At 49.1% G+C, this 12,971-nt stretch overlaps 1 protein-coding gene across 1 annotated transcript in view; it reads right to left on the reverse strand.

Annotated features, from left to right (window-relative positions):
• The window catches only part of ARHGAP30 (Rho GTPase activating protein 30), a 2,240,907-nt gene extending 2,230,041 nt beyond the window's left edge, over positions 1–10,866 (reverse strand). The window contains exon 1 of the mRNA XM_069607204.1: positions 10,353–10,866. Within this exon, the coding sequence (XP_069463305.1) occupies positions 10,353–10,449 (97 nt within the window). The 5' untranslated portion in view covers positions 10,450–10,866. The remainder of the gene's footprint in view (positions 1–10,352) is intronic.
• Between the last annotated feature and the right edge of the window lie 2,105 nt (positions 10,867–12,971).

The raw sequence follows: 12,971 nt of genomic DNA on the forward strand, positions 1-12,971 counted from the left end.
CCGTGTTGCATGTGACGTCAGGCTAACCTTCGGATGCTCATGCTGTTGTATGTGTATGGATGGTGCTGCCTGCTGCAACATTCCTGTTAATTTGCGCATGTGTGTGTGTTGAAATGATGTGTGTTGGGGATTGTGATGCCATCAGTGAGGTTTGACACTGCCACTCATGTGCAACTGTCATGTGTGTATCAGACCATTGTACAGTGCCTGATGCCTGTGTTCTGTCTCTCCCAGTCTGCAGCATCAACTGATGAAGAGGGCGGAGACGGTGCTGTGGAGCACAGCGGCAGGGATCCCACCGCCAGCCCGAGACGCAAGGCCCAGATCCCCTCCCAGGTTGTCATCTCTTCGGGGAGTGAGGAGCCTGGTGCCACGTCCGCAGCTGCCGAGGGTAAGTCCAAGATGCAGAGGTCAGAGGTGGACTCCTCGGCAGCAGAAGGGGCAGCTGAGACCCCACAGTGGCCTATGGAGGAAGATGGCACAGAGTCATCCAGGTTGGTGGGGGGTTCGGTTGAGGAGGAGGCCGTGGAAGGCCCACGCACGGGCCCTGGAGGGGGGGATTCCACTGGTGCTAGTGGTGCAGTCCAGGGGCAGGCACAGGAGGCAGCACAGGCCACCACGGAGGTGCCTGTGTGTAATCCTGTCCCCGATCCTGGGACTGAATCATCCGGCACCAGCATGGATGCCTTCATCCAGACCCGTTTTCAGGGAGGGGATGCGCATACAACAACTGGACTTCCTCTCCCTGCGGACGTGGCAATCCGGGACCGTGTTGAGCCTGTCCTGGCTGGGGTGGTGTTGTGTCAACGTGGCATTCGGGATGACGTGCAGGGTTCTCGTGTGGACAATGCACCTTATTTCGAATGCCTCATTGACCGCGTCGACCTACTAGGACGGGTCAGCAGTGCTGGGTTCATCTGTGTGCTGGAACTTCTATCGACCCCCTCCTCAACTGAACCCCCTATGCGCCAGTCATCCTCCGTGCCATCTTCCCACCCATTAGTCACCTGGGTGCCCTGTGGAGCTGCCTCTGACGGTGCGGCCAGGCTGGTGGAGGAGGCATCCCTGCCACAGTCGGGAGTCGGACGTCCAGCAGGGGTGGCCACATCAACGACTGCACCCCAGCCGGTGGAGGATGTGCAGGCAGCAGGAGCCAGTGCACGGGCACAGGCACAGCAGCAGCAGCAACGAGGTGGGAGCCATGATGGCTCGGGGCCTTCGACATCGGAGGGGCAGGCATCGGCCGGAGGGCAGGAGGACCCAGGACGGGAAGTGTCTTCCGTGTGGCAGCGGTTGGGCCACGTCATAGATGCGGAGCGGCAGCGGGCGGAAGAGGCACGGCTCACGATGGTCAGGGCGGAGATCTCCATGCGGAGGGCCCTGAGGCGGGCCGAGTGCCTCGAGGCAATCCGCAGGGAGTTGGAGGTGAACATGTCGACGGCCCTGCGGACCTTCTGGGCCATGGAGGAGGACCGCCTCCGGGACATTGAGCAGGAGTTCGATGATGCCCTGGCCCGGAACATCCCAAAGTGAGCCGTCGGACTGGCCCGCTGCCCTTGTAAATAGTTCTATAGTTAGTGTTAGGTTTCCTTTGGTTTTGCATTTTTTTTTTACCTTTTGGACAATGGGCCACATCTTTGTATATAGTTTTTTTTATTGGGTAGTGTTATTAGATAGGTTTCATTTCTTCTGTTGGGATCATGGACCCTGGATTGTTTATCTGTATATAGTTGACTGTTGGATTTTCTATTTTTTTTTTATAATTTACCCATGGAGCAATGGCTTTCGATTTTAATTTTCCATTGGATTTACTTTTGTGAACTGTGACTTTGGACACCTTTCCTTTGGATTATGATTTGTGGTTTTACATTATTTTACGGACATGCTGCTTTCTTTTTTTTAATTCCCATTTTCGTTTGTTTATTTTTGATTCAATTTATGTTGCTTTTAATACATATTTTTTCTTCAAACTTCAATGTGTAGTATCATCTCATTGGTTTCATGCATATCATGATATGGGTTTTGACATTCACTGACACCCATTGTGTGTATGTGAGGGACATGTGTTCATTTACAAACTTGCCATTGGGGTTGTATCATGTAATTGCCATTTCTAAGTGGGTGGATGCAATACTTGGGTGGGTGTTTGGCATTTGGAGGCTGCCCATAAGGCCCAGGGATCTAGATTGTGATGACATGTTGGCTGGGGGACATGTGTGGGGGCCTGCTGGCAGGTGCCCCTGACTGGTGGGGGTGGGGGTGCTGGGGACATGAGTGGGGGCCTAGTGGAGGGTGCCCCACAGTGCTGGGGGGTGGGGGTGCAGGGGGACATGAGTTGGACATGAGTGGGGGCCTGGTGGAGGGTGCCCCACAGTGCTGGGGGGTGGGGGTGCTGGGAGACATGAGTGGGGGCCTGGTGGAGGGTGACCCACAGTGCTGGGGGTTGGGGGTGCAGGGGGACATGAGTGGGGGCCTGGTGGAGGGTGCCCCACAGTGCTGGGGGGTGGGGGTGCAGGGGGACATGAGTGGGGGCCTGGTGGAGGGTGCCCCTGGATGCTGAGGGGTGGGGGTGCAGGGGGACATGCGTTGGTGGGCAGTAGTGCAAGGTGACATGTGGGTTGGCTGGGGGGCATGGGCATGGTGGATGGGCTGCCTGCGGGACATGTGCAGGGTAGTCCCCTGTAGTGTGGGCCACCTACAGGGGCCGTGGAGGGTGTCGAGTGAACAGCTGGGAAGACCCACACGGCCGATTCACGTGTAGGGCTGCCCTGCACCCCCGGAATACACGTAGGCTGCTGGATTCGCGTGTGGAATTTCCCTTGCACCTTGGAATACACGTATCCTGCTGAAATCGCGTGTGAAACTTCACGCGCAACCCGAAAAAATACACGCACCACGGACAATGGCGTGTGGAACTTCCCGCGCACCCCGAAATACACGTGCCCAGGGCAATCACGTGTGGAACTTCCCGCGCACCTTGGAATACACGTACCCTGCTGAATTTGCGTGTGGAACTTCCCACGCACCCCAAAATACAACTGCCCAGGGCAATCGCGTGTGGTACTTCCCGCGCACCTTGGAATACACGTACCCTGCTGAAATCGCATGTGGAACTTCCCACGCACCCCAAAATACACGTGCCCAGGGCAATCGCGTGTGGAACTTCGCGCAAACCCCGTAATACACGTACCCTGCTGATATCGCGTGTGGAAGTTCACGCGGACCCATAATACCCTGATAGATTTGCGTGTCAGACTACACGCGCAACCCTGATATACACGTACACAGGTGAATCGCACTGCTGGGGGGTGGGGGGGTGGTAGAAAGGAGTCGGGCCTGGTGGGGGTTGCCCTTGGATGCTGGGGGGTGGGGGTGCTGGGAGACATGAGTGTGGGCCTGGTGGAGGGTGCCCCACAGTGCTGTGGGATGGGGGTGCAGGGGGACATGAGTTGGACATGTGTGGGGGCCTGCTGGCAGGTGCCCCACAGTGCTGGGGGGTGAGGGTGCTGGGAGACATGCGTTGTTGATCAGTAGTGCAAGGTGACATGTGGCTTGGCTGGGGGGCATGGCCATGGTGGATGGGCTGCCTGTGGGACATGAGCAGGGGTGCAGGGTAGTCTCCTGTGGTGTGGGCTGGCTGCAGGGGCCGTGGAGGGTGTAGAGGCAACACCTGGGAGGACCCACACGGCCAATTCACGTGTAGTGCTCCCCGCGCACCCCTGAAATACACGTGCCCTGATGGAATCGCGTGTGATACTTCCCGTGCACCCCTGAAATATACGTACCCTGATGGAATTGCGTGTGATACTTCCCGCGCACCTCTGAAATACACATACCCTGCTGATTTTGCGTGTGATACTTCCCGCGCACCCTTGGAATACACATGCCCGGATGGAATCGCGTGTGTTACCTCACGCGCACCCCTGATGTACACGTACCCAGGACAATCGCATGTGAAACTTCCCGCGAACCACTGAAATACACACTCCCCGCTTGGCGTTTGCTGTTTGGCAGCCCTGTGAACTGGTCCAGGGTTAGCGCAGCCCTTTGCGATGAATTAGGGAATTTTGATGGCTGTTCGTTGCGCGAGGGCGTTCTTGGGGGCGTAACTGGCGCTGCTGCAGGGTCGCTGCGCCACTCTGCGCCACGGCTGGTTTTGGAGGCTAAAATCCATGAATACGCTGTGCGATGAAATGGATTTTATCGCACGCGGCTGGCGCAGTGTATCGCACAGGGACACTGTGCGCCAGCCGCGTGCGCCACTTTTGTGAGAAATTCTATGAATTACCCTGTTAATGTCTTTTTAAACAACTATTCATTGTGGACATCCCTCAAGCGGGCTCACACTTGTCACCACAATGTTCACCGGTATATCTTGTTTACCCCCAATTCGCAGGCATCCCTCCGTTGGGTTCACATTTGCCAATTTCACAGTTCACTCAGTTTTGTCCAATGTGTCAAAGACTTTCAAGTGTACGAGGGGTTGTGTTTGGCCTCTTAGTTCGCGTAGTTTAAAAAAAAAAACACAACCCAAAAAAGGCTCCAGTCAGAGTCCTTTGAATGAGCGCCCCCCCTGCGCCGGACCACTCTGCTTCTGGACCTTTTACTAGGGTTTCTTTAAAGTTCAAACATCCAAGTTCTTTGTTTAACAATGTTGCCGCCTGCAACCTTGGGCCCAGAACAGTTCGGTTTACTATCAGTTTTCTATGACTCACCGGCTGTGGTGAACTGTTGGAGTTTCTTGTATCGGGAGTCAAGGACGGCACCACAGCGACAACGCTTCTCCCCGTTTTGGCTATCAGCGCAGGAGGGCCCTATGCGCCATTGACACCTGTCACAACACACGCCAGCTGGACTTCCCGCCTTACGATTTCCCTCTCTGAGTTCTGGCAGGTCTGAGTAGAAAAGGTCAAAGGCAATTCCCTCATCATCCCTTCAGGTCTCCCCACCTTTCTCCTCTGTTTAAACTGCTGCCCCGGAATGGGTACTTACTTGTGTGTTCGGCTTTGCTCGAAGTGTGCTTTTGTGCTCCGCCTTTTAGCTCTGTGGGGAACAGAAAGGGCCATCCGGTGTGCATAGTCATTGTCAAGTGCCTAACTCTGCCTGACAGTGCTTGTGTTGGAAAAGGGGGGGTAAAACACCTGAATAGCCTACGGGGTAGGATGGGGGAAAGGTTGCATAAGGAAGGGGGTGGTTGGTAAACTCAGAAAGGTAAGATTTGTGGAGTTGGTGAATTGAATAGGGGAGACCGTGGGAAGGGTAGTTTTTAGTGAAAACAAACTGGGAGTTCGGGAAATAATTAGAGGGACGGGGAGAATGACTGGGAGTATTTGGGAAGGAAACAGAAAAACAGGGTTCCGGGGAGGGATTGTTTACAAGTGCAACTGTGTTTGGGATCTTAGGGGATTTGTCATATACGGAGGGGTCGTTGGATCTGGGCAAGAGAGATTCATTGGGAAGAAAGGAGGCAGATGTGGTACAGCCTACAAAGGTCTCAGGGATCCCGTCCTCTTCTCCTTCTTCCCCGATATAATACAGCATCTCACCTGGGTCCCCGAGCAAAACCCTGGGCTCCCCTATCCAGCTGATCTTATCTTGCTCTTCCGCCTCCCAGGGTTGGGATCTTAGAGCGTCAGTCCTTCCCTGACCACCTGAATTAGGGATTCTCGAGGTCAGCTTGGGAGAATACCCTCAGGTTTCTCACAATCCCCTCCAGGGTTTGGCTGTACTGTAGTTTTAGGAAGTTTACCTGTGTACCATGTCTATGACTATGCTGGTCAATGTCATTGCTTCATTTGTAGACAGGTATGCTTGTTATATGCCAACATTTGTTTTGAACATATATTGAAAAAAAATCTAAGTTCTTCTTGTATTCACTCTGATGATTATTTTCACATTACTTGTAGAGTCCGCCCTGATGATGGACAAGTTATCCGAAATGCATTGGCCTCTCATTCTGCCATTCAAGCACAAGCAATGAAGCATTAAGAATAAAGAAGAACACTGTTTTATTAAATATGTCAAGTGAGATTTATTATAAATGTATAGATATTTTGTAGGTATTACTACCTGGGTGATGCCAACCACTGGAGGGGATTCCCCAGTTTTGCCTTGCTTGATTATTTCATGAAAAAGTGCAATTTAGCCTTTTTTGGCAACACACCAAATACTGTGAAACCATTGTAGACTACTTAAAGTAATTGAAGTGGTGCAAGCTCTAACACTCGACTCAAGGAGAGAGCCTGCTCATGGAAGTGCCCTGTTCATGCAGAGACTAATTAATGCAGGTGTCTCCTCTTCATGCACTGGGGCCCTAATCATTTTGGTGAACTCATTATTTCAGGCTGTTCTGGACTACTGATCATGAAAGGGGGCTGATTATAGCAGCATTCTCACTAGCAGTCTCTTTATGAGAGTGAAGGGAACAGTGAAACAGGCACTATTCGGAGTACCACCTGTTGAACCGCACTGCCTGATTATGCGTTTAATAAGACATATTTTGAAATACGGCATGCTTTCTCGTGGCGGTAATTCCTTCTTGAAAGTGGTGTCAAAGTTACTCACAGAATTCTTGCATGTGGTCATGCTTCAATTGTCCAATGGAATCCTAGGAGTTTCTGCATAGGAATGGGGACTTAACACACCCTGAAGTCTTGCACATGTACCCCAACTGTTTTAGGCTAATTTCCCAAACCTAGTGAGTCCCCCAGCATTGCTGGATTTTTGGGGTTTCTTTTTTTCTCCTGCTAAGAGTGAGACTTTTTCTCCCACTCTTAGGCAGGATTTGAGAATTTCCTTTGACTTTGTAATGTGTTTTATGGGGTATGGGGTCTTTTACTCCATAGGGCTTCATGTGTTTTTGGTAAATGTGTTACACAGCGCCCTCAGTGCAGTAACACAGGGGTGTCATAGTGGCCCCCAAACATACACTCCATACCCTGCGACTGACTACTGTCTCCCAGGGCATGCAAAGTCACCATGACTTTACTAGTCTTAAATTGTGAACAGACCCAGTACAGACCATCATATTGTGGGAGTACTGGTAGGGGTAATTCGATTGCCCCTGGGTCTGTTTTTCAAGGGCGCACTGTCCAGTCCCCCCTTGTCGAGTTTCTGGCTGGTGGCAGTGGTTACCACGCAAAATATTCCACCGGAATATTTCCTATGGGATTTTCCCATTCATTTTAAACGCACCACTTTTTTGGTGCAATGTTAAAGATACCGCTGGGTTATTTATTTAATATTTATTCCCCGGTTGGGTCTTTTTTCCTGGACTTGGTTTTAAAATGGCGTTTGTGTTCGCCTCTGTAACTCCAACCCAAGTCGAGCCCTTCTTTCCACTTTTGGCAGGTTTCTGCACAGAAGCCTCCAAAATGGTGCCACTCTGTCTGGGTCTACAGGATGTGTGGGAGGGGGGAATAGGCACCCTGGACTGAGTTGCCTCAGCAACTCAAGTCATACTCTTGTGTGATTGGCCCAGTGGTGAGCCACCCGGCTCACCACTTAGCATGTTTGAGTGACAGCTGGACTGATTAATGGGGGTTTTCTGCATAAAAGCAGGCCTTTGGGGACTGGAACTTCAGAAGTCTCCACAGGACCTAAAGAATCCGAAGAGGGAGAAGCCGAGCCGACCTGCAACGACGACACCACTGGTGAAGCCCTGCTGAACTGACTCACTACTTCCCAACGACAGAGAAGATCTTCTTCCAGGAGAGTCTTCTTCCTTTGAGCTGGTGGGGTTAACCAGTTCGCCCTTTTTTTTGCCTTCATGGATCATCTCATGGTCGAATCACCCATGCCAAGCACCCCAGCGGCCAGATAGCCATGGTTCACCATTAACGCTAATAAAAGGGTAGTACCTTTTAACAGGGAAACTCTGCAGCTGGTTTCTTCCCTGCCAGTGCAACGACCTCCAGCTTCCCTCCACTTCGAGATCTTCTCTTCCCCTGGACGAAGCACCGACTTGCACCCGCTGCCAGGAACAACTGCCCCCGCTGGAGCTTTCTCACCATTTCAGGTACTGTGTCCCGCCTGGTCTCCCTTGCAACAGACTGTTCAAGGTGTCCCGTAAATCCTTGACTCTCTATCCTGGGGTGACCTCGGACCTGTTAACTCACTTTTCTGAACTGATCTAACTCCTTTTTGAACTATCTGCAAAGAATTTTAAAGTGTACTTCAACTGTGTGATCTTGGGCACATTCCGCCTTGCTCTCTCCAAGAGTGGGCCTAGCCTATGAACTTTTTGCTCTACAGTAGACCCTGCCTTTCTTGACTTGCTGTGGTTCTTTAAAAGTGTTGATATTGTGTGTTTTCCTATTAATGCCTTTTCTCTCCCTTTTTAAAAAATAATTATTGGAGTGCAATCTTGGTTAAGCGCTCACCTCTGTGTTGATAATAAGTGGTGTTCTTTTCCTAAGACTTGTCGAATAATTAATCAGGGAGGTGTATATATTTCTAGTGTCTGTGTTTGAACTTGCTTGACATATTAGTGCCAGTGTATTTTTACAAGTGTGCTTTTAAATAAATAATTATATACTTTTATACCAAAGCTCTGGTCAGTGTTTGCTTGTGCTACTGTATTTTTTGTACCTAATGTGTATACTCTATATACTGCCTAACTCTTCTTGAGAGAAGTCTGACTGCTCAGCCACAGCTACCAGGTAAATCTGGGTGGTACAGACTGCTACCAATTGGGTTTACTGCTAACACCTGTAGTCTTAAACTTTTTGCAGTGGTCCCTAAGGGAACTGCACAGGTTTCTGCCTAACACCAACTACGGGGGCATTGAGGGTATTCGAGTGGGGCAGTATTGGCACTTCTAATACTGACAAACTTGTAATGGGGACAGTAGAGCTCGGATTATCCCAGGGCTCTGTTTCTTTCGCTGGTTTCAGAGGAAGGACTTCAGCACGGAGACGTGAGAATTGCTATGATAGATATGTTTGGAGCTCTGTTGTCTCCTGTACCGAAGGTTACTGTTAATTAACTAATGCTTGCTGTACAGCCGCTGAATTAACAATTTGGCATATATAATCACATGGGCACATTGTTTCAAGTCCCAGTTTCTCCAGTTAGCAATGTCATGTTTCCAATGGCATGCAAATGGAACATGAAGAATTCATCGTGCTTTGACACAGCATTTCCCTTATTGAAACTTTCAAATGTTGGCAAGCACTACCAGACGTATTTATCTAACAAACATTACAGTAACAGAAATGGAATGCTAACCTAACAGTCTTTAAAAATGTCCTCAAGAGTTTCTCTGCACCTGTAGTCTCCCTGCTTCTGGGAATTTGTCATGAGTCAACCTGGAAACGTTGCCCCAGCAAAGTCACATGGACCAAACACCATCCCCTCAGCCTCCCAAACCATGTGTTTTTTTTTTGCCCTGCAAGTGGGTGGACCTCCAGGAAACACTGATTGACTCAAAGAAAGAAGGGACTTTGACTAAAGCACCAGTCTGCTTGAGGCGGGATGGTGGGCAAGCGTGATTTGTGTTTGGTTAACAGATGACTACGGTGCTTTTTCAGGGGAGGTGAGGGCAGTGCCTCACTAGGTATTATTTGAATGGGCAAGAAGCACAGAAGACATGGTGTACTCACTGCTCTTTAATCGCATACTTGTTTCGTGATTCTTCACTTCACAGCAGGCCTAAATCCCCCCACAGAAAGAACGACTAAAACATTACGCCCTATGTGTTAGTCTCTGATTAATCCACAAAAGCACTAGCATATAGGAATCCACAGATTTTCCACATCTAGGGATACCTTTTAATTTGTGTCAGAGAAAGGTGTGCAGTGCATTGACGTTGAGCATGATGGATGCAGTCTCAGATCAGTAAAAGCAGGGGCCATGCTAAACAGGCCAGCTGTGGGCCCACTCAAAGGGAAAAACAGACATGTTGGCTTTCTTTTAAAATCTTTAACTGTGAAGTGTCACCGGAGTCACTCACAAAACACCAAAAGTCCCAACATTAAACAAAGAACATGATTTGCCTTCATAGGCATCACGAATAAAGTCACTGCAGCTTACTTTATAGCGAAAAGGGCAAATATCACAATGGAAGCCTTCAAATGATTGTTCTGCCCAACTTGTTGCAATGGAATGGTCGAAATGGACCAATAGTTCAAGGTCAGAACATTCTTACTGCATCTCCGCTATAGGTGGATGGAAAGATTGACGCTGTGAACGGGCCTGAACCCCCCACACCTAACCCCCCACCCCTCCCCACACACACACCCCAGCAGCACATTAACAGTTGAGAGGGGGTTAGGGTAGACCCTGACCCCCTCTCAACTGTTAATGTGCTGCTGGTGTTGTGTACTTAGCCCAGGGCTCGCCACTAGCCTTACCGTCCTGTCCAGTACACCGCACATGCTCGAGCAGGTCACAACCGAACACGCGATCTTTTGTGGCCGCTTTCTTCTTCGCCTTCTGCCTGGCTTTCATAGCTAGAGATATTGCCGCCTTGAAGGTGATCCACTCTCGCCTCGGCTCCGGCTTTCCTGTATGGTCAGCTTTCCAGATAAATATGTCGAGTGATTGCTAGATCACGATTTTCCTGTTGTGCAGACCCCTCTGGTGTGACGAACGAAACAACAGACGTCCACTTGCCCACACCACAAATGTTCCACAGTATTTTTATAATTAATACTGACGATCCCTCCACGATTATGGTATCAACACTGCTTGACGATTTACGACCACTTGGTCCGGGTGTTCATAATTCTGTAGTGTCCTGTCAACTGATGAACGAATACACCCTGGATCAGGTTACCACACCCTATTTTTTCGAATTCATAAGCTCCGGTAAACTCTTATATTTTTCGTTCGTAGTTGTATTTTTTTATTTTTTTTTACTTTTTGAGGAAGTGGTAAATGAGAGGAAGCAAGCTGCCTTGGCCCGTAAGGCTCTTGCAGCAGCCTGACGTAAACATCGTTTCACAGTTGGCCCAATTCTGTGACAGATCTTACTTAGGCCCCGTGACTCTTAAGGAAACCAGCACCGGTGCCCTGAAACCCACTTCCTGCTTCACAGCATCTTCATGACCGCAGATCACAAAAAGCGCGCACAAAGTACATATTTTTTGGAAAGATGGAAGGTCCCTTCTGAAACCCTGCGCTGATTGATATGCTTCTATGACAGAACTATTTTACGGAAACTTTCTTTTCTTTTAATTTAAGCGTTCTCCATTTATATGAATCTTCCAGATTATAGATTGGCAGGGGTTTGCCTATTAAAAAAGAGGTGGCTGTTTTTATTGACTATCGAGCAGAGGGTGATTTCAGGCCAAGCTAATTAGTCTTGAGAGTTTCGAGGACAACTTCCTGCAATTCAGTAGTTTGCGACTTGTAAAATGGGGGTAACACATCAGGGACCATAATATAAAAAAAAAAATTTACCTGCTCAAATTCAATTTTAAGGTTTGCATAGACTTACATAATAGCCTGGCACTTGAGGCTTTAATCGGCATTAGCAGTAACGGGAAAACTGACCAGTGAAAAGAAACATTCTTTTAAAGCCTTTTTGCACCAGGACAATGTTTATGCTAATACTAGGGTCAACATTACCATAGACCAAGAATTATTGATCAGTAATCTTCATTTCTAATCCTATTCTTCCTCTTCCCAGTATGTACCCATGAAGACAATCTGCCTCACAAAAGAAGCCTTTTCCAAAAAGTTGGCATTTTTTCCTTCTTTGTAGCTGTTCATCCCATGTGGGGTAAAAAGTACCCAACCAGTGCCAGAATCCATCTGTTCACACCCAAGGATCTCACCACAGGGGAGGGAGAGTCAGGCATTCATACTGGGACGAATAAGAGTGGGACTATGAGTAATGAAGATTACTTGCACATGAAGTAGGTCAAAAACCAAGATGAGGCCAGTCCAGAGCGATACCTATGACATGCCCAACTGTAGCTATCGGAAAGGAAATTGCGGAAGATTGCCTGGGTAGGAAAGAAAACCAAGAAATGTGAACCCCCCCAGCCCAGTGACTCCCTCACTGATAGCCCACCGCGAACAAGGGATCACCTCTTTGCGCTTTGGAAGAATTGTGACTCCTCAATGAACCAGGTGGAAGGTACACTAGAAGAGGAGAGATGACTACTGAGAAGGAACCATGTCCTGTGTAGACATCCACTGAAGAACATCATCAAAAATCACAAGACATAAATGTGATGGCTCCTTGAGAAGTCATTGGGATCATCACCTCAATTCTGTAAGAACTATATTAAAAAATAAAGGGTGACTGACACTGCCCTAATCACACCTTAAGGAAGGGGCCCAGGAGCATACAGTAAACAGCAGATAGAAATATATCACATGAAGATCCCAACCGCAATCTCGTTTAATGGGCCAATGGGAAACCTGTCAAGCTGTCCAGCAACCACGAGAGGAGAGAAACATGGGAAGGGCAGGAAGCCACAGAACCTGGTCACCTAATGGGATATACCAGAATCCACAAGACATATGCTGGGGTTTCCCTATCGGTCACTAGCTCCACTTCCAGGGTGCCCAGGTCCTCAATTCAATCTAGGGTAATAAACACAAACCAAATGACAGGGTGACCGCAGGGGACCGATAGAAAAGAGAGACCAGCTAAACGGGGCCTTCTGCCAACACCACAATAGAGAGGAGAAGTAGAAAGCAGCACTGGAAACAATAACAGCGAGTGTTAGGAAAGATTTCCATTGCATGTGCAATTTTCCATCTAGTTGTGTACCCCGCAACTTTTTGCTGATGTTAAACACCATACATAGTCTGACTTTGCCACAGGAGCACAGCCTTCTGCTGCACTCCCATGGGCTTGTCGCTCACTTTATTATGGTGAAACTGACATGCCCTTACAGACAGTCAGTACTTGGAGACGTTAGTCCCTGTCCATGTTGCAACTTTTCTGCAACATGGTGCAAGTGCACAATGTACTTTACAGTACAGTGCACTTGGGACTTCCTGTCATTTTTAGC

Source organism: Ambystoma mexicanum, chromosome 1p (genome assembly GCF_040938575.1).
Source record: "Ambystoma mexicanum isolate Mex_15411 chromosome 1p, UKY_AmexF1_1, whole genome shotgun sequence".
NCBI classification, from domain to species: domain Eukaryota; kingdom Metazoa; phylum Chordata; class Amphibia; order Caudata; family Ambystomatidae; genus Ambystoma; species Ambystoma mexicanum.